General features: G+C 44.0%; 1 protein-coding gene across 2 annotated transcripts in view; it reads left to right on the forward strand.

Moving 5' to 3' along the window:
• LOC119159413 (polyamine deacetylase HDAC10) overlaps positions 1 to 21,860 on the forward strand; it is a 44,103-nt gene that overhangs the window by 15,507 nt on the left and 6,736 nt on the right. For both annotated transcript variants that reach the window (XM_075865161.1, XM_075865160.1), the window contains exons 8-14: positions 663 to 731; positions 4,882 to 5,008; positions 5,298 to 5,363; positions 6,960 to 7,019; positions 11,950 to 12,039; positions 18,695 to 18,798; positions 19,418 to 19,485. In XM_075865161.1, coding sequence (XP_075721276.1) covers positions 663 to 731; positions 4,882 to 5,008; positions 5,298 to 5,363; positions 6,960 to 7,019; positions 11,950 to 12,039; positions 18,695 to 18,798; positions 19,418 to 19,485 — 584 coding nt within the window. The remainder of the gene's footprint in view (positions 1 to 662; positions 732 to 4,881; positions 5,009 to 5,297; positions 5,364 to 6,959; positions 7,020 to 11,949; positions 12,040 to 18,694; positions 18,799 to 19,417; positions 19,486 to 21,860) is intronic.

The following is a 21,860-nucleotide window of genomic DNA, read 5'->3' on the forward strand; positions in this document are numbered from 1 at the left end:
GTAGCACTTTGGGCCAATACTTGGTTTTTTTTTAAAATCGTAATTCTGAATTTTCATGCGTATGGGCACATATATATCATGATTGAAAGACTGGCGAAAAGCCCCGAGAGCGCTAACTGTGCGTACATTTTCTTTAAGATTAGGATAACAGACTTTAGTTTTTTTCTATGCGTGCACAAAAATGCTACGAAATATTTAAACTGAAAACCACGCTTCACTGAAAGTAATTGAGGCAATTTCTGCAAATGCACCTTTCAGTGTGTCCAACGCCAAATAGGGCAGTGGAGCACTGTTAAGCAATTCCGCCCCCCTCCTCTATTCCCCCCTACCATTTCTTCTACCCTGCGCAAGCTTATATCAAACTACACAGTCGATATACTCTAGGTACACTACATCGGCGCTGTGCATAGGGCTCTATTGTGAGGGCGGCCTTTGTAAGCTCTGGACATTAAGGAAGCATTGATATTGATGCGGCGATGGTGCGTTGGAATAGCTCATTTTTAGGCCCGCCGCAGCAATCGATCGTTTTTCGAGTGGTTCGCGATAACGTAAGGCCATCAGCATATGCTATTGCGCATGCATATTCCGCCCGCGTAATGTTTTCTTTTTTTTTTCAATCTCGTAAGCTCACAAGCGTATATCAGCTATCGTCTTGTTTGCAGGATTCTCATTTTCGATTGGGACGTTCACCATGGAAACGGCACGCAGGACATTTTTTACGACAGCAACTCGTAAGCATTTGACCTTCGGGTCACACAGCCCGCGTCTGATGACTTCGGTGTGTTCGGAGCATATCTGCTTTTAGCGGGCGAAGCTCCTTACGCCGTGGGTCGTACGTCCCGTGTTTGTAGTAGTGGCAACCTTTGTTTAGTCCTTAGAATGTCCGCTGGATGGCGGTACTTGTATATGATGAAAAGATGCGAGATGGCGGTACTTGGAGTGTTCACTAGATGAACCGACAAACGAACGGAAAGATGCACGGACGGACAGACAAACAGACAGGCAGATAGACAGACAGACGGACGGATGCATAGACGGACAGACAGACGGACGGACGGACGGATGCTCAGACGAACGGACAGAAGCACGGACGCCCGGATGGACGCATAAACGGATGGACGGGTGCTTCGTCCCCCTCATCATCATTCATTCCATGGATATGCTGTGATTTTTTACCTTACGCTACGTTGACAAGTCTGGTGATATCATGCTCGCGAAAAACAAAGCTAATAACAAAATATTCACAGCATATAAACGGAGTGAATGCTGATCAGTGAGGCGAAGCGTCCGTACGTCCACCCTTGCTTCTGTCCGTCCTTCCGTACATGTGTTGGTCTATGCACCCATTCGTGCGTCCGTTCGCCCGTCCGTCTGTCTGTCTGTGCGTCCATCCACCCGTCCGTCCATATGTCTGTGTGTCCATGCGTCCGTCCATGCATGCGATCACGTTCGATAACGGCGCGCGGGTGAAACCGATGAGACGCGAGCCAAGGAAGCCGAGCGTCAGCGTCTTCAAAGCACCCGCTACACTGCTTCGTCCATGCCCCACCAACGATCCACCACGTACGGCGACTATCCAGGAGACTGAGGGAGGCACTCTTTTCTCGCGCACCCAGACACAACCCGCGCAGCAGCCTGTCGGAGGCTTGCGGTAGAGCGCCATCTAGAATATTTTCACTCAACTGCAGGTTGTATGTACTTCTGTGCACCAGCACCGTCTATTATACTGTTCCAGAGATACTGCTTTTTTTTTCTCGTCTCTTCTTCTCTCGGTTACGCCACACGCAGGACAAGGTTAGGCTAAGAGGAGCTTCGCCCCCTAAAAGAAAAGTATTCCAACAAAGAGTAGCCGGAGTCATATACATTCTCCAAGGCATATGATTTATGTCAGTAACAAATCTGAAAAATCATTACTTAGCCTCAAGAAGTGGGACTCAAACGTGGCTATTATATTCCTAGTCACTAGCCAATGATTACAGTTGTCTTTCACTCGTTGCCACAAAGGAAGAAAAAAAATTCTCTCAACTCGTTAAGAGTAGCTAACAAATTTGCACGTTGGAATAATATTATGCGGTTTAACGCTTTCAAACAACACACAAACGATGAAAAACACGTTATAGTATGAGGCTGTTACCAAGTGTTAACCGTCCGAAGCACTACTCAACTTACATTGAAGACTAAGCACACGAACGTTTATGTCTCTTTTGTCTTTATTTTTTGTTTCATGGTCCTTAGCTCAAATGAAGTCACGACAATTATTAACTTAACAGGAAAGATAAACAACACACACTTCCTTCTTCTCTCAGATTTTTCTTCAGTAAATGGTATTTAACTTAACACAATCAAACTGCTAACTAATGAAACTTCTTTACTCAGATTTGGGTGCACGTTAAAGAACCCCAGGTGGTCAAAATTTCCGGAGCCCTCCACTACGGCGTCTCTCATAATAATATGGTGGTTTTGGGACGTTAAACCCCACAAATCAATCAATCAAAGAAACTTCTTTATGTAATGTCTCCTTAGGGATATGCTGAAGGTAAATAAACTGAACTAAACTGAAGGGCACTGTCTGCACAGTTGTTTTTTTTTTTTGTTGTTGTTCTTTCTTTGCCAGTTTTAGGGCTTTTTTTTTTCAAAGAAAATGCCATACACCAAACAATTCGCGTAATGTTTTCCAACAGCCCCTTCTCTTTATATCTGTGCTCTTTTACTGCACAGAGGCCACTGTCTCTCCATCATGTTCCTGGCGCTGGGCAATCAGCGATTGCACTCATTATTAAAAAGCTAGAAAAAAAACCGAGGTCGATATTGCAAAGCTGTGGAATCAGTGTGCGCGGATACGTCTTCTTCTCTACTCTCGTCACGTATTTAATGGATGCCCTCAAGGCAGTTATTTGTCTCCATGCGCTTTCGGAGAACAGCGGGCAGATTTCCTCGAATCAATATGTGCTTCTCGTAAAAGGCGCTTTTTTCATGGAAAGAACTTCGATTCAAAGCTTCTTTTCCGCACTGCATGCACCCGCTGGCAGAGTAAAATGGCAGAAAACGCATTCCTTTTATCCGGTCGTCGAAATGCGCGAACATCACACGTTGAGGGCTGTCACACACGGGGTGCCCCCGCCACCTCTTGCCAGAGTTCCAAACCATTCCGACGCCCTGCCGTGGTGGTCTAGTGACTAAGCTACTCGGCTGCTGACCCGCAGGTCGCGGGATCGAATCCCGGCTGCGGCGGCTGCACTTACGATGGAGGCGGAAATGTCGTAGGCCCGTGTACTCAGATTTGGGTGCACGTTAAAGAACCCCAGGTGGTCGAAATTTACGGAGCCCTCCACTACGGCGTCTCTCATAATCACATGGTGGTTTTCGGACGTTAAACACCACATGTCAATCAAACTATTCAGGTGCACTCTACGTCGAAGGGACCAAATGTGCGTTGCTGACTATTGATTCGTAGGTCGCACTACTGTAGTGCGACCTACCAGTAGTGTGACCTACTTCAGTAGGTCGCACTACTGTTTGTATGATGTTTACTATCTAATTATACATGTTTTTGACGTATGCATGTGGGACGTATGCATGGGGTGGAGGATGTATGACGTATGCATGGGGTGGAGCACATTCGGCAAGCACTCTGAAATTATGACAGGTAGATTGCCACTATCCCTCAAGAGGAAGGTATATAACAGCTGTATCTTGCCGGTACTTAGCTACGGAGCAGAAACCTGGAGACTTACAAAGAGGGTTCAGCTTAAATTGAGGACGACGCAGCGAGCAATGGAAAGAAAAATGGTAGGTGTAACCTTAAGAGACAAGAAGAGAGCAGAGTGGATTAGGGGACAAACGGGGGTTAAGGATATCATACTTGAAATAAAGAAGGGGAAATGGACATGGGCCGGGAATGTAGCGCGCAGACAGGATAACCGCTGGTCATTAAGGGTAACTAACTGGATTCCCAGAGAAGGGAAGCGGGTTAGGGGGAGACAGAAGGTTAGGTGGGCAGATGAGATTAAGAAGTTTGCGGGTATAAATTGGCAGCAGCAAGCACAGGACCGGGTAAACTGGCGCAACATGGGAGAGGCCTTTGTCCTACAGTGGACGTAGTCAGGCTGATGATGATATACATGTTTAATTAACCTACATTTGAAACATCCAAACCCAGCAAGAGTTTTCAATAAGAAAGCGGTAGATAAGTTTGCAAAACGTTCGTTTACACAGTTAATAACTTTTTGTGAAGTGTTAGTATTTTTCTGCTTACTATAAATGCTCGAGAAATACGAACGAAATGAGGAAACAAAACACGTGACGTGCCCGTTCGCACGCATATGTTTAAGCTCTGGCAAGAGACAGCTGGGGCACCCTGTATATATACATATATTCAGAGTGCCTTTTAACGAAATGTTTACCAATTTGGAGTTAAATAAATATGTTGTACTTGCGCCATATTTAAGTATATCTGTTGTATACACTTTCATGTGGGGAAGGCACAAACCACATGGCAGTTATTCAAACCACAACGCATGAAAAAAAGAAGAACAGTTAGCATTTATTCTTGTGCAAGACGTTGTCATATATATGTCTGACGAACATCATACGTTCGTAACTGAGACTTTTACCTAGTTTCATTTTTCGCCATGTCCCCCTAACTTTGTTTGTTTGTTTGTTTGTTTTTGAGACAACTGAGAGCACCGTGTAGAAATACGGTGAGACTTACAAAGTGGGGCAGCTTCAAGTATTAACAGGTACATTTGAATGTCAACCGAGAAATGGTGCCTGAATGGTGTCAGCAAACGACCGACGTTTCTCTATTGGGCTTTCGTCTTATAAAAAAATAAAAAGAAAAGAACACCTCTTTCCTTTTTTGTCGTTGTTGTTTCTTTTCAGCGTACTGTACATCTCCCTTCATCGATATTCGAAGACGATGATCTTTCCGAAAACAGAAATCTCGGATGCCACATACATTGGCAGAGGTGACGGGAAAGGGTACAACATCAACATACCCTGGACAAAGGTATGCCTGCACAGTTCTTTACCGAGGACAAAATGCTGCACAAGTCGTGACGAAATAAATCTTATTGTTTCTTAATTTTCTTTGCAATAGAAGTGAAGGACTTGCACATTCATGTCAGGTTTACAGGTTAATTGATCATGGGAAAGTTTGAAGTGCCCTCTTCAGCGTGGCCAACTGCCAACGTCTTTTCGCTTCTCGACTAGGTGGCGATAATAAAATTTTAATGCAATAAAGGTAATAAAATTGCCAGCTTCGTTATTTAAATGTTTTCCACATCATGGTATTTCAGCCTGCCATTACGGACGCCGACTACTTGACGGCCATGTATCAGTTGGCCATGCCTGTCGCTTCAGAGGTGAGTCGTCAACGAACGCCGTTGTTGCTCGTTGGCTTGCTTGTTGGATTTCACTCAAGTATAACCACAGCTGACAGATCCGCCTGCCTTAAAACACAAAGAACGAAAATTGCACAGACGACACGATACAGTAGTAACATGTAAAATTTGACAAAATATATGTTGAAACTTTTTTTGTTGTTACAAAGAAGTTGACATTTTACGGTAGAGTTTCGGTTAGGGTCAGTTTGTCCATACTCCTGAGGATTTGACCCAGCCTAAAGACGAAACACTGTGTGTTGCACTCATAGGTCGGCAAAAAAAAGAGGCAGAACTCACTCAGATCTTGTGCTTTGAACGCACTCGGGCTCATACTAACGGAAAATTTATTCAATGCGGACTCACTCATGACCTAAGCTCACTAAAATATCACCCGGACTTACTCAAACTCGCAGCTTAATGTTTCCCTGCGTATTTCGTGCCTCTGATTAATAATTATTGAAATGGTGTATAAACGATGCTGCTTTGCAATTCGTGTGAGTAGAAGGGAGCATAAATTTGAATTCAGGTGAGGCTCGTAGTAAAGATGAAGATGAATAGATGAGAACATTTCGCTCCTCTGTGTTTCGTCTTTTCACTGCAGCTCATCGTATAATGTAATTAATTGTTTATGCATTTAAACTATAGCAGATTTTTTCTTTTGTTTCTCGAGAATTCGTAACAATCACATCGTTCTTAATAGCAAAAACCAAGAAACTTGCTCCATACAGCGAGATTCATTGATTGATTGATATGTGGGGTTTAACGTCCCAAAACCACCGTATGATTATGAGATACGCCGTAGTGGAGGGCTCCGGAAATTTCGACCACCTGGGGTTCTTTAACATGCACCCAAATCTGAGTACACGAGCCTACAACATTTCCGCCTCCATCGGAAATGCAGCCGCCGCAGCCGGAATTCGATCCCGCGACCTGCGGGTCAGCGGCCGAGTACCTTAGCCACTAGACCACCGCGGCGGGGCTCCATGCAGCAAGCGGAAATGATCATAAAGAGAGAGAGAGAGAGAGAGAGAGAGAGAGAGAAAATGAAAGAAATGCGGGGAGGTTAAGCAGGGCTGAGCCCGATAGGCCACCTTGCACTGGGGAGGGTAAGTTGTCGAGTTTATAATGTTTATGGATGAAATATTCACGTAAGGGGCGAAATATCGATATAAGCTATTCACGTTGGTTCTGTGAGTAAGTGGCGCTGCTGCAGATTGGAACTAAAGATTGACACGATTCTTAAAACAACTCTCCCACAAGAAACAAAAATGAGAAAGCGGTGATGGCTGTACTAAAACTGTTTTGCCGATGACTATGCTACTACCGGCCTCAAAATCGTAATCATGTACCTCTAAAAATGGTACGGCAATGCATTTCAGCTGCACGATGTCGAGTTAACAGGATCACTGACGCACTCAGATCATAGCAGCTTGCCGAAGAAAAAATAAGGCACCTCAGCTACCGAGTGGCACATGAGTCGGAACGAAATCATTTCAGAGGGCGGTAGGCTTAATTTTCGCTCGTCACCATGCAGTGCGAGGGACTGCTTACAAATCATTCACGTTTTCGTCACAGTTTGACCCGGAGTTGGTGATCGTATCTGCTGGATTCGACTCTGCAAAAGGAGACATTCTGGTGAGCTGTTTTCGCCCTTATTTCCCGATTTCTGCGACCAAACATTTAAAAGGAATATCACTATACGAGTGTGATATGAACATAAATGACAGGCCAGCATGTTACCAGGTGGAAAGGCAGAGAAAGAAGAGTATGAAGGAGACCAGGATGTCTTAAGGGCTATTTGTTTCATTCCACGCAGCAAATAATCACGTGAAAATAGAAAGGAGCATTAAAAAAAAAAACACGTGAGCAGATCGAGTGCAAACTATATAACAACTGTTTTATGACTGCACGGTGTCCCTTACATAGGCCATCCGAACAGAACTTCCCAAGCGCACACAAACACGCCTATTGCTAATGCACCTTATCCACGAGAAAATATATTTATGCACCGTAAAGCGATATCGAGGCCTCGCTTACACATCTATTACCTTTAGTTTTGATCACAAAAGCTTCGAAAACATTCCCGAGCACACGTGTTCTCGCTACGTCCCAATATCTCATTCTGCTGAAATCGTGCCTCAAATACTCAGGCTGTGCAGTGAGAGGGACAATCAGCCATTTCATTATTTTTGAGAGACAGCTGGCGTTCCCGCGTGTAGTTGCATACGCGGCGGCCTGTCTGCCGCACATAAGATTGGCTGCAGGAGATGGGAACCTCGTAAACGACTCCCACGTCGCATTGCTCCACGGCTTCTTGCCACAAAAACTGGCGCCTCTTCTTCCCCCCCCCCTCCCGCATGAAATTCTGCAGCACAACCACGAGAGCTGTTTTTACGTACAGAAAAGACCATGCTGACTTCGTGGTGGTTTGCGACCTTCTTCCGGTTGTCTGTCATCTAGTGTAAATATGGTCACACTGGCGGCTTTCTTCTCTCAGATCAAATAGATCAGTCTGCCAAAAATAACGAAATGGATATTTAGCCCACTCACTGGGCAGCCCCGTGGATGCGAGGCGTGATTTCAGCAGATTAAGATACTGGGACGCAGCGAGAACACGTGTGCTCGGGAAGTTTTTGAAGCCTCTGTGATCAAAAGTAAATGTAATAGCTGTGTAAGCTAGTTCTCTATATCATTGTACGGTGCAGAAATGTGTTTTTTTTTACGGATAAGGTGCGTAAGCAGTTTGTGTGTTTGTGTACGTCGGCGCAGTTCTGTTCGAAAGGCCTGTTTAAGTGACACCGTGTGGTCAATAAAGCGGTTGGTAATTTGCACTCGATGTGTTCGTGTGTTTCCTATGCAGTGTCCCTTTCAATTGAAGTTTCGTGCAGTTCTTTTTTTTTCCTGCATAAGATGAAGGGACGGTCAGAATGAGAGTCAGTGGTTGGGTTGGTCCCTATTGCATGGCGAAGTATTCCTGGCCATAGGATTTTAAACGGTGTCTTTTAGAGGAAACTGTGGTGGTGCTACCGTTCAGCCAACATAGGGATTATGAGTAGCTCATCCATGGATTTGCCTAGTCTTTGTTATTGCGGCTTTGAACACGCTTGTGCCTTTCTTATTCTATTGTTTCCGTTTTTTTATAGACGAATGACTAGTTGTGAACCTAATGAGCAGTTTTGAATTGGTCAACCTAAAGGGGTCCAATTGGTGCACTGTAAATGCTGCACTTTTACTGAACCCTGTTTTGCAACAAACCGCTTGCCCGCCATAGGGAGCCACACGGAATCGAAAAAAAAAAAGGGGGATGTTTAGGGAAAAAAATCTTCCACTTCCTTCCATTTATGTGCTGACTACTGAAGCGCCATTAGTTGCCCAAGGACTCAAGCGTCAGTTTTCCATCCAGTGTCAAAGTATAGTCCTAGGAATGCCGCTTTGCCCAAGAGGTCCCATTTGTCCCACAACACCGACCGGACGAAGAGGAGTGGCATGCCATGACATGACCGACCATGACACATCATGTCAGGACTATAAATGTTCGCTAGTACTGGACAACGTTGGCTAAAAATCAGTGTTGCCAAGTACTGGCCAATGTCGGCTACTTCACAATTTGCATCTGTTGTCCCGCTGCTGAGCTTTAGTTCCCAGGTTTAATCAAAATGGAGGCAGTTGCCTATGAAAAAGCCCTCCTTATTGTGCTTGAGTCCAAGTGCAAGATGATGTGGAAGTTAATTTGGAGCCCTAATCCATACGTATAGCATGCAAGGCAGCCCGATTGAAGCCAAGCAAACCACACTAAGATTACTTATCTGCAACTAAACTGGGGTTTGAAAAAGTTGGTGACCCTTAATTTTGTTATAGGGTGGACAGGTAGGCTATAGATGGAATGATTGTATACTTCTTAGGTAGCGCGAAAAACTACGAACACACTAAACGAAAGTACCAGGACAAAAAAAATAAATAAAAGGTACTGGAGTTGCAAAAGACCTCCAAATAATGAACCCACTCGAACATTGTGTATCGGAGCCATCTGTCGTTGTTTTTGGGTTTTGAAATGCACATACTTAATGCTTACTTGTGCATGGCCTTGAGTCGTGCGTGTTTGACTGTTTTTTGGAGTATTTTCCTCGTTTTATTTATTTCTAGCGTTTGCACTACAAGCATCAGCAGTGAGACGGCGCTCACCCTGGCGTCCATTCCACCTAATGTGTTTCCTTGTTGTCTGTCCTGGTTCGAAAGTATGCTGCACTTTGATATACAACAGTGCGCAGAACCTGAGGGGAATAGAAATAGCACACGCACGCGTACAGCCAGTGCTCATCCTGTTTGTTCACATGGGAGGCGTTTTTTTTTTCTAAAATAGCCACATGCACTTTAAATGAAACTGGGAAAAATGCAATTTTTTTTCTACTTACAGTATGGTTGGGCCTGCTCGAACAACTTTTTGCCAGTACGTTCCTCTTCTCTAAATACCACAAATATGTATTATGGCTAAAATTGACATAGCCAAATATTGTCATTATTGTAGAGTAATGTTTGTATTTGGCTCACACAGATTAAAACATTTCATTTGGACATGCATTAGCTCATGAAATAAGTGTAAAACGGTTCGAATGTGTGGTATAGCAATATTTAGCTATACAATTGACATCATACTTGTGCTTCCATTGCCGCCGTGCTTTGAAGCATGACCGTAATGGTGAATACTAGACTTAAAGAGCGAGTGGTCCTTCCTCGCAAAATGGGCACTTTTCTAGACTGTCATCAGTGTTTTCTTGTTCCTATAGCATCAATTGAAGGCCTTGAAAAGTGTTCCAGTTAGTTTTATGACGTGTAGTTTCCGACCACTTCTTCTTTAGAGAAAATATATCTTTATTTCTTTTCTATTTTATTTCAAATATACTATGTTGGAGTAAACTGATTGCAAGATACTGTTGCGCTAAAGTCGAATAGGATCACTAAGATGCAAAAAAAAAAAGAAAATTGGCAAGTCAGCCTCTTACTCTTTACAATTGAGTTTTGTCATTAAGCATCACGTTCTTCAGTAAGTACCAACTCACACTAAAAAACCTAATTGTGGGACGTACACACGTTAACAAAGCAACTAAGACACAAATGAAACATTTTGGGTGGAACCATGTCGGTTGTTTTGATCATGTTTGTTGACACAGTGCTGGTTTAAAATGTGGCTCACTTTATTTGAAACAGTCAGAGCAGTTGGCTCATTTTTTTATTAGAAACTGTTTTTTAGCTCTTCTTACAATAAAGTAGTGCATCATGTTGATTATAACTGTTCTGGAATGGAAGATAGTTAATTATGCTTTACGTTCCACTGAAATTTAGTTAAGTTTCGGTTTCTGCATTTGGCTGTTATAGAAAAAAAAAAGAAACGCTGCATATGCCCGTTCCATGTTTGCAAATTGCCATAGGTGCTGACGACATACTAAGGCGCTTGTAGTGACGTCACGGCGTTGTGCTCGGAGGCAGCTTTGCAGCTGTATGGCTGCTGTGCCAGTTGCCACGTGATCATAGAGGGTGGTGGCAAACTTTGGGCTGGGTGGAGCCCGCGCACCCTGACGTCGCAACAAGCTCCTCGGTATGTCGAAGCGCCTACCACTGTTTACAAACACGGAATATGTCTGTACCTTTCCATAAGGAACTTTCTGCGCTTTCTTGTAAAACGTCAGACTGATACGCGCTGGCACGACTTAGGCACTGCGTTTGTGTGCTGTGTTGTCAGTGTCAAGTGCGAACGTTTGAAGATTGCGCGTCGAGCTTTGAATAACTTTTACAAGTCGGTCCTTGTTCACCCCGCACAAAAAGACTATCACCGGCGTGAACGGCCATGCGCCACCGAAATTGGGTAAATGCCACTACTCATCACTGGTCCACTAAAAACGAAGGAGGCAGCAGTTAATCGAAGAAAATCGACGGCACCAAGCCGAAGACCCCGAGTACTTACAGTGACAGAATACTGGCAACGACGGCTGTCCGAAGCGATGGATGACCGGCGCCCGTGTCGTGTACGTGGTTCGACTCGAACCTCTCGGCTCTAAGAACCGACGTATTAACAACCTGCATGACCTCGCAGAAACAACTTAGATTGTTCTTAGTCGTCCAGGTTCGGTTTTTCAAGGCTCTCGCGACTTAATACAAGCTTCTACAAGTTGTTGTTGTTTTTTTAGGCGAGAGTATCGCACCGAATATCAATGGAGTGGCCAGTGAAAGTGTGCAAAAGGAAGACTTGCCATAGCTTCCCCATTCACCTTTATTTTCTATTGTGTTACGTCTAATAAATCTTCATTCTCTCATGTTAAAAAAAAATCTACAATAGAAGAACGTGACGGCAGCGCCTTACCAATTATAGCCGCATCGAAACGAAAGCGCGTTATTAATGAAACGTTTCAATCCTATATATCGAAAAAGCCAACAAGCGGAAGCTCAAAGAATTAGCTACAAAAAAGCCTATAGCTCGAATGCGGCAATAACCTGATAAAAGGCTAACTACATACTGTCCGCGGCGCGGCTCATTTCAGCAAACTGAACACGTACACTGGCGTTGTTGCAGGGTGACTGTTGTGTCACGCCGGCCGGCTACCAACACTTGACCTCACTCCTGAAGAACCTGGCACACGGCAGGGTGATCATCCAGCTGGAGGTAAGGACGCGCCCCCGGTGCAACACTGCGGACGCTGCAGTGTTGTGGCGTTGTTGCGCACGGGCACGTAGGCACCTGCTGCGTCGTTGTCCTCGTCCCCGTGTCACCTTGTCTTCGGAGATGCCTTTGACTGATATTCAACGAGTGCCTCATTTCGGCCCTGTCTCTTTTGGGGGCTGCCCCCGATCAGGCTAGACGGCCTTGAGCTTTCCTCGGAAGTTAGTGCTACCTTTTTTCTTCTTCTTTTTTTGTAGCAACAAGAAGGGGTGATGACCGATGTCAACAAGGTCTGCGCTCTCACAGTTTCGTAAGATAATGTGCGCCACTCGTCCTGCTATCTCTGACATCTTTGGGGCAGAGTTGGCGCATTCTAGATTTTTATCTAGGTCAGATGCCCACATAGGTCGTATTAAATTTCCTGCTATTTGTTTAATAATTATTAGCAGCAAACAAACCATCTATTTATAGCTACTTAAATCTATAATAGTTCTCTCTACATTCGCTTTAAACACAAACGGACACACAGACGCACGCACGCGCACAACCAAGTAAAAAGTGCTGTTTGCCGCAGTGGCACAGCGGTCACGGTACTCGGTCGTTGAGCCGAAGGTCGTGGGTTCGACCCCGGTTTCGACGGAGGCGCAATGCTGAAGGCCAGTGTATCCCATGCAATGGCAGTGCACGCCAACGGACACCAGAGGGGGCGAACTTTCCGGAGCCCTCCACTACGGCGTGCCTCAGAATCACACCGTAATTCTGGCACACGAAACCCCAGATGTTGTTTTCAAGTAAAAAAAATGATCATCTAAATGCTTCCCATACACACACAAAAATTACGAAGTAGCCCTAACGAACATCACATGAACGGAAAGTTCGTCCGAAATATAGCTTCAGAGAGAAAAAGTGCTGTATATGTGTTCGGTCTGGAAGAATATACCGTAAAAATCGAAATAGTTTCCACTCGGACGTGGGCTGCTTGACATATAGACTTTCATAAGGTTAGAGTGCAATCTTCATTATTAATTCTCACAAAACATGGTGCCAAGTTAATCACGAGCTGCTCGCTAATTTTGCTACGCGGCTTGAGAACTAAAAGACGCGAGCCACTTGTTTTGTCGCAGGCCTAGCTGCTAACATTGAACTCACGGAGCAAACAAAGCCTGTGGTCGTAAAGCGTTTTCGATATACCTACAAAGCGAAATCACATACACCGCTCCCCCCCCCCCCCCCGCAAAAAAAGCAACAAAAGACGCTTCATTACTGTTACAAGAAGGTGCTCGCGTGGTAACGAAGCATTGAAAAATTAAAAAAAAAAGAATATAGGTTTTATTTATAGGCACATAGTGTACATGAACGCCCTTTGTTGCTCAACTCATGCATGCAGGTAACGCACAGCTTGTTGCTAGGAGCTTTGTTTATCGAAGCGGGCTCTGTATCGAGTGCCGAGGGCGCTTGCGCGGCATACGATGTTTAACCGAGGAAACAACGGAGACATCAATTTAGACGCCTCACAACGAAAAAGAAAATTGAAATATAGAAAAAAAAACGAGAAGTCAAACCGCGATCCGAGCTCCAGTTTTATTTCGCCCAGAGTTGAGCTTAAAGTCATATCGATCGCTGCGTCGGCGTTGTCTGCAGAGAAAGCCGAGCGCCTAATGACACGGCCGACAGGCAGCTAGTTTCGCGCGGCCGGAATTTTGATCAACGTTCGCAGCCGGCATTCCGCCCGTGCGTTGCGATGAGAAACAATAGCGTAAGTACAAGCAGTGGCGCCTTGTGGCTGCGCTCGGGAGTTTACTCTTCTAGCTAAGTAGTTTTGCTCTGTTAGCGTACACGTGCCTACTTTTTCGTTGCTGTGCTGGTGGAAAGAATTGCAATGTAGTTTCGGAAACGGCATTGCCATGGAGGCTCGTGGTAAGCGCTTCATGTGTGACGCTTGTCTGCTCCGACGTGTCGTAGTACTTTGGCATACATCGACAGGAATTGTAAAAGAGAAATTTCGTGCAATACCGAACGACAGAGAAAGAGAGAGAGAGAAGAAAATTTTGAAAAAAAAAGAAGCACGTAACAAAGCTAGTGCGCTCGCATATGAAATACAGAAGACTTACGCTATATTTAATCCACACCATAATGTTCCAGTGGGTGCCAAGCCACTGCGAAATTGTATAGAAACCGACATGGCTGATCGCATGGCACATGCAGCGCATCAGGAGAATAGTACATCACTGCATCCTCTACTGATGAGCGATGCACGATGTCTGATAAATAAGCTGAGCTGCCAATTGTTTATAAAAAACTGGTTCGAAAATGGTGCGAAACACTCCCAGTTAGTTAGCATTGATTCCGGTATAGAATTTAATATTTCGTTAAAGGTTATCCGATAGGTAGAAACAGTCATTCATAGGCTTCGACTTGGTACGGCCTACACGATGGCGTTCCTGTATAGAATAGGCAAAAGCTGGCAGTCCTACTTGCACATGTGGAGAAGCTCAAGAAGATGTTGAGCACATTATTCTACATTGTGAAACTTACGACAGACCTCCAAAAAAACTTTTACAAAAACTAATTTTTTTTAGATAAGCGACCTCCATCAATTGCAAAAATCTTGGGTCCATGGCCAAAAGGAAAGTTACAACGCATGAGTAAGAGCCTTCGCATCATCATGAACAGCACGAACAAAAATATATACTGCATGATAGCCTCTCAAAAGAGAAATAATCGCACAAGGGCCGACATATTCTCTTGACACCTTGCAGGCGGCCACCTCTATTCATTAGCAGGTGGCCGTAAGCTTTTGTTATGCCTGGTTAACCGGCTTCTTCTAGCCCACCAGGCTAGCATGGCCTCACACGGCTTTTCCCATTCCTTCTTTTCTTACCATTCATTTACACTCATGTGTCCGAGAAAGTCCGTTACCATGAATGTGGAGCGGCTTCTCGTAGATTCTGCATACGTCCTCCATAGCATAATCCTGTTCAACATTGCGCCAATAAGATACGAATCTGTTTACAGACATTTCAATTTTGAATACATGCGCACCCTCCTTGTCTGCAATGTAGCCAGATTTGCAAGTATTTCTTTTGAATATCCTCCGATGTCGTCGTCAATGCAGACCTTTCTGGCTAGAAAGCCCAGTTGGTTTGTATTTGGGTCTCATGTGAGCCACTTCAGTGCCTTCCCGTAGTTCGAGGCCTATACATGTGATCCAGCTCACATACATTTCGAGAATGAGCTTTCTCACTGAAGAGCTTTTACAGTACTTTCATGGCGGGAAAAGACAACCAGCCCTCATGGAAGTTTACGGCACGAAAACTGTGAACGACAAGTTCGATGGCGTTTTCTGTACAAGTACAGATAGCCAATAGCCATGGAGGGCTGATCACTCATTCTGGTGTATCTGGGTTGCCGGATCACACTGCTGCTGCAGTTATTTCTTTTCCGCTAACGTTTGTTGCGCCGCTGGTGCATGCATGGGTTCGTGGGTATTGAGCGCCATCTGTGTATCATACACGTGATGACATCTTCTGCGGACTTCTTGTGAAGCGAGTTCGCTCATTCTTGTCGTCCTACTTTGTTGCATGCTTGGTACATGTTCTTTTTTTTTTTTGGAATTTGGGTAGAACCTTTGGCATGATGTCAATGGTCACGCCCACGTTATAGCTTGATTTAACGATGACGCTGTAGCCGGGCACGGTCATTTTCGTGCTGCCGATTAAGTCCGTTTTGTGCGCTTCGACCGTATACCGGTTCACTTCATATACATAAGTGAAGCGTAATTACTCCTTAGTTGATGTTTTCTGTCACATACCCAGCGTTATCTCGATTTCTCTCCTAATCGTCATGTTGAGCTTCTCCATTTCGTCTTTGAAAACGCGAGGACATTTTCATGTGATCTGAACGAGAAGACTGAGCGTACACCCTTGCCTCTTTTTTGTGACACGACTAAGGAAAACTAAGTAAGCAAATAAATAAATAAATAAATAAATAAATAAATAAATAAATAAATAAATAAATAAATAAATAAATAAGACGCTTATAACCAAACAATTTTTCTTCTGTCTACTGTCTTTCGAACCTCCAGCGACACACGCTCTCAAGCCAAGCGTCTTGACCATTGAGCTTGCAAAAGGTACATGCATATACATCTGAACCATGTGAACGGGATGCACCTTCGTTACAACACAAATGTAGAAAGAGAACATTTCCTGCGAGGAATAAACGCCATATCCTGGACAATATCTAAACGTGTCAGGAAAATCCCGACATAGCGACAATCTGACGCCGGACGGGTGTTTCATGGGTCGTGGTAAAGAGCCTCCGGTAAGGCCGTCACAGACGCTGACAGACGCCAGGAAGAAGAAGAAATACGCCGTGACAGCAAAATGCGCCCGACAGCAACGTTCCGTGAAAGAACGTGATTATAAAAGACTCTACGCTCATTTTAAGTATTGCTCAGACAACTCCCCAAGAATAATCTGAATATACTTTCTGTTTTTTGTTTTTGTACTGCGCAGTTTTCTTAGGGACCACCCCGCCGTCTCATGTCTCACGTCGGTGTCATGCAGGTCCCACGTTTGATGAAAATAAGCTGATCAGGTTGCACGTTTGGAAAGCCAGCGCCAGCGATATGCTTGTACCTCTCCCCGAACCAGCAAAGCGACAGTGAAACGCCAGCGCCGATAATTCGCTCCGGGAGTCATGAGCACCAAACTCGGAGCAGCAAGGAGTATAAAAAAAAAAAACAGAAAATAAGTAACCAGAAAGCAAGCAAGATAATTACGAGAAAATAACAGAAAGAGAAATAAATTATAGTACCATCACATGAAATTAACAGAAAAAAAGCAGATGAATGCGAGTAGAGAACACAAAAGAACGTATATACACGATAAATACTCCATGAACACAAGATAAATGCGTGAATCAACGCTCCACGGTTTGTACACCACACTCTTTGGGTAGAACACGTCTTCGATTTTTTTTTTCAGAATTAAGTACGGAATATTACAAATGAACTGGTGGAACATGGAAGAGGCCTTTGTCCTGCAGTGGACGTAGTCAGGCTGATGATGATGATAATGATGATGATTACAAATGATACGGCTTGTGTAGCGAGTTTGTGCAATAAGCAGTGTCGTGCTCCTCGCTTCCGTACAGGGGTTTGCAAACCCTGGCAGTGAGATTTGTCACCTCGGTTGTAATCCAGGAAGCGTGTCAGCTCCTGACCCGTCTTTGTGCTTGCATGTGGAGACCGGGTATCCATATAGGCATTCCAGTTTTTTTACTTCAGAATTAATAAAGAACTAAACTTATTGATTGATGGACATACAAACGCCAGGTTTCAAGTTTTATTTTGATTTATGTGGCCAATCTTAACTGAGCCATGCGTATAGTGCTCATGTGCCATTACTTCTGCACAAGGCAACATACTTCAAGAAATACTTAATAATCTGAAGCAGTTGGTCACAAAACCTGTCTATCAGATCTGGCGCATGAGGTATATGAGTTCATATACTGAATAATTATTACTTGTAGCAGTGCCGCTTAATTTAACATTAGTGTACGTCATGACGCGGGTTGTACGTGGCGGCAAGGTTCAGACCAGGTGCACTTCCCCCATCACTTGTACTTCATGCTATGTTTCTGCTACAGAAAGCGTTATGTATTGCGTGCGGCTTATGCTCTGTTTGTTACATGCTAACAAGACTGCCTCCGGTTGTGTGGTTTTAAGGTTCATGAATTACGGCCAACTTCTTTGGCTAAACCGACACGTCTTCATTGATTTTGCGAAGCATGCGAGGTCTAATGTATACATGTTAGTGTTATAACTTTACGGTGTTTTTGTTCTATCACCAAATCCCATCCGAGTGAATTTGTCTTCATCCAATTAGATTCTATATAGCTGGGTATTCGCAGTAGGCGTTAACACATTCCTGAGCTAAAAGTTTCGCCATTGAAATTGTGAAATTATCATCTCACGAAAAAGAATCGAGATCTATACGGGTGAACGTGGACTTGCCTGACTACATCGGTGACAACGTCAGTGACTCCAATGAATGCAGCAGCGTCTGTATAGATGGCACAATCGGCATGTCTTTGTCACACGTCGAAGCGAGATGACATCATTATTTTTACTTAACTAATTAGCGTGTTGTGGAGAAGACGCCTGCGATGACTTTCGATCAAATGCGCCTTGTACTGGAGATTGCGCGTCGACCGGCTGAAGCATCACCATACGATACTACGTCTTTGTACTGTCCCTAAGTAGCCAAAGTCAAAATTTTTACGAATGTCAGAGGTATATACTCGGAGTGGCCGACTGCTCTAAAGGGAGAACACGGCGGAGCACGTACTTCAAGGATTGCGGCTACTTTGCCCTCGTTGAACAATTCACTGCGACTTCTTTTGTGGCCTAAAATTAGTGCTGCTCAGAAATGTCGCATTTAGAGTTATTTATTTATTTATTTATTTATTTATTTAGTTAGTTAGTTAGTTAATTAGTTAGTTAGTTAGTTAGTTAGTTAGGGATGGTAACGCTGAGTTCTTTGCGCTTATTGGTTCATCTTTTGTATTTGTCGTGAATAAAATGTCGTAATATTGCTTCGACCATCACCGGCAATACGTGTACTCTCAAGACTTGCTGATATCCCTCTAACAGGGCGGCTACAATGTGGACGCAGTGGCAGAGTCCCTGGCTGCCTGCATGGCGACGCTGATGGGCGATCCCTGTGGCTCTGTGACGAACATGCAGCCCTCCGCGAGGTTAGTGTTAAGCGTAAAAAGAATTAGGGCACCCTGTGCAGGAAGCGCAATGCTAAAGAGACAGTGGAGCTGATGGCCATGTGTGCACCGATCCCATTCACATGCACTGATCCCATTCAGTATGACCTACCCTTTCTTTTCCTCATGGGAGGCCACTTTTCGGCCCACTCACTCGAACGACCAGCTTTGGCTGGTAGACCATGCTTGCATAGAGATGCCTATCAAAGAGCTCCCGAAAGTCTGTGGGGGCGACAACACTTACTTATCGTACTAAATAATAATATATTCGTCAATTCATCCCTACAGATAGTGCATGTTAATAGAAAAGTTTTTCGTAAATAGACTAAAGAAAATTCGTTTGAACACGAAGTGTCACTGAAGTCAGCGTCCCGACGAGCGGTCTTCTCCTCGTGAAAGCTGCGTCTGCCAAGACAAGGATACAAGTTCACTTCTCGAAACGTCGGTCTAGAGACACGCTGTGTTCAAATGAATTTTCAACGCTTCAAGGTTCCATCTTTTTCTGCACTTTATTATTTGAATGAATAGACTAAGTAACATAGGAACACAGCATTATGCATAAACGTCAGGACTCAACCAATTTTTTTTTCTCTCTTTTCAGTGCCATGAACTCGATCTTGAGAGCTAAGGCTGCAGTGTCACCATACTGGAAGTGCCTTACTGAAGAACGTACGATTTTTTTTTTTGCTTTCAGTCAAATGAACAAACACACACACACACACTGCGCATACAAGAAGACATCGTTGCACTACTCTGGTTATGGGAACTCATTATCCATTTATAAGCTCCATCTCCTGCGTTCAAACTTGACTACTGTGATGGTATTGTTTAACTGGCGCTTGGGCAAATAATCTATTGAAAACTTCAAGTCAATCAAAAGCTTTTTGTCATGTTTCTACATGTGTACCAATGTTGCCTAGCGTCTCGCCATGACAGTTCTGACAGATTCAGTTTTTTTTCTCGACAGCTTCATCAATCTGCAAAAGCACCGTACTATTGCATTGACGTGTAACATATACTTTTTATCTTTTCTCATAGTTCGGTCGTTAGTTTGACACAGAAAATATTCAGCCTAAGAGAAAAGTAACGCTCATTGTAGTTTCCCCTACCCTTGATGCGACAATTGAAACACTTTTTATTGCTTTTCTATAGACATTATACGTTTTAAAATGTTTGAAACTGCAGTTTAAAGCAGCTAGACTTTGATGGGAAAGAAGCCGTTCTTTTTTAATATATCCATTGTTACATTTGACAGCTAGTCGGCTGATTCGACATCAAGGAATATGGACTTTAGCACGAATTCTTAAGCCCTCATGAGGGCTTAAGAATTCATTTAAAAATTCATTTAATTCAATTAAGTATGCATTGGCAAGTGGCCCGCTGCGTGTCGCGGGTAGCTTGTAACCTGCAGGTCAGTGTTTTCTGCTCTTGATTGGCGAAAACAAGAAGCGACTTGACATGAAGTGAAAGAAATGGACCTGGACAGTCTACGTAATGCATATATAAAATAGACTACCGGTATACAGCGAGAGCAACAGAATGGTTTGTCGAGGGAAAGGCAGAGAGCCACACGGAGTGATGAAATAGGAAAGGTCACAAGTGTGAAATAGAATCAGCTCTCACAGTATATGCGGTCAACTGGAGATCATTGGGCTAATGTAGGCCGTCCCAGCTAATTTTGGCTATCTGCGTTTATAACAACATTGTTTTGAGTAAATATCAAAAAAGTGACTGTCAAGAACTTATTGCTTCTTTTTTTATCTTGCGCAGCGCGATGCAATGATTATGCTGTACGCGTATGTATGAACAGAAACAAACCAAGGAAATCGAATTGCCCGAATTTTTATAATACAAACGCATACAATAGTTGTGATACCAAAAATAATAATTAGGAAGCATGTCCTAATTCTATGCGTGATGACCCGGCCGTTCGAGCAGATTGCGTTCACATGACTTTGTGGGTTAACGAGGAAGAACGACTGGGAAGACTGTTTAATTTAACATGCGTAAACGTATGACGTGCAGAAGGGCGAAGTGGCGAAGTGCTTGATTCGCTGTGGATGATGGCTTGAGGGCATCGTGAAGGTGGTCCTGCAACATATAATTTTGCCGTTCGCCACAGGCTATATGATCCCGCATTGCTGCAAATATGGGAATTGATTGATTGATATGTAGAATTTAACGTCAAAACCACCACCAGAGACGACGTAAGGAAGGGCTCCGGAAATTTCGACCACCTGGGGTTCTTTAACGTGCACCCAAATCTGAGCACGCGGGCCTACAACATTTTAGCCTCCATCGAAAATGCAGCCACCGCAGCCGGGATTCGATCCTGCGACTTGCGAGTAAGCAGCCGAGGACCTTAGTTACTAGACCACGGAGGTTGGGTGCAATTATGAGAAGGTTGTGCAACTTAAGTGTCTGGGAATAATTTTCGATGGACACAGGTCTTAGAACGCACATACTTACAAGTTATCTGGGACTATATTGTTACGAGAAGGAGACCGACTCGGAGGGGTATAGTCACAGATCACGCTTGTGTTCTTCCCCAATGTTAAGGAAGTCGGACACTGACAATATTAAGCATTTCGGGCATATTATCGCGGGTGCGTTTCGCGCTACCTAAGGCAGTGAAACTTCTCATCTATAAATCCTTGTTCTTATCTCACGCTAACCACTGTCGTCTACTCTGAGGTACGACAACGTTAACAATATCCGTGAATCGCGCGTCACACAGAAAAGGGCTGTTCGTGTCATTGCAAATGTTACTTATTGCCGCGACACCACTCCCATATTTCACGACGTGAGCCTACTAACTCTACCAAAATACTACCGCGCAATGGGGAAACGCTACCACGCAGGATTAAAAGGCGACTACTTTTTAGGAATCATCACCATACCAAACCACCGCTAAGTTGTTCAAACACCCGTTTCAATCAAAGATGTATAAGAAATAATTACGATCACTTGTATTTTTTTCCAGTGTCACCTTTTGAGTTTAATGTTTCCAATCTTTATGGTTTACTTGACTTGCGTAAACAGTT

The sequence above is a fragment of the Rhipicephalus microplus genome, chromosome 1, assembly GCF_043290135.1.
Source record: "Rhipicephalus microplus isolate Deutch F79 chromosome 1, USDA_Rmic, whole genome shotgun sequence".
Lineage (NCBI taxonomy): Eukaryota > Metazoa > Arthropoda > Arachnida > Ixodida > Ixodidae > Rhipicephalus > Rhipicephalus microplus.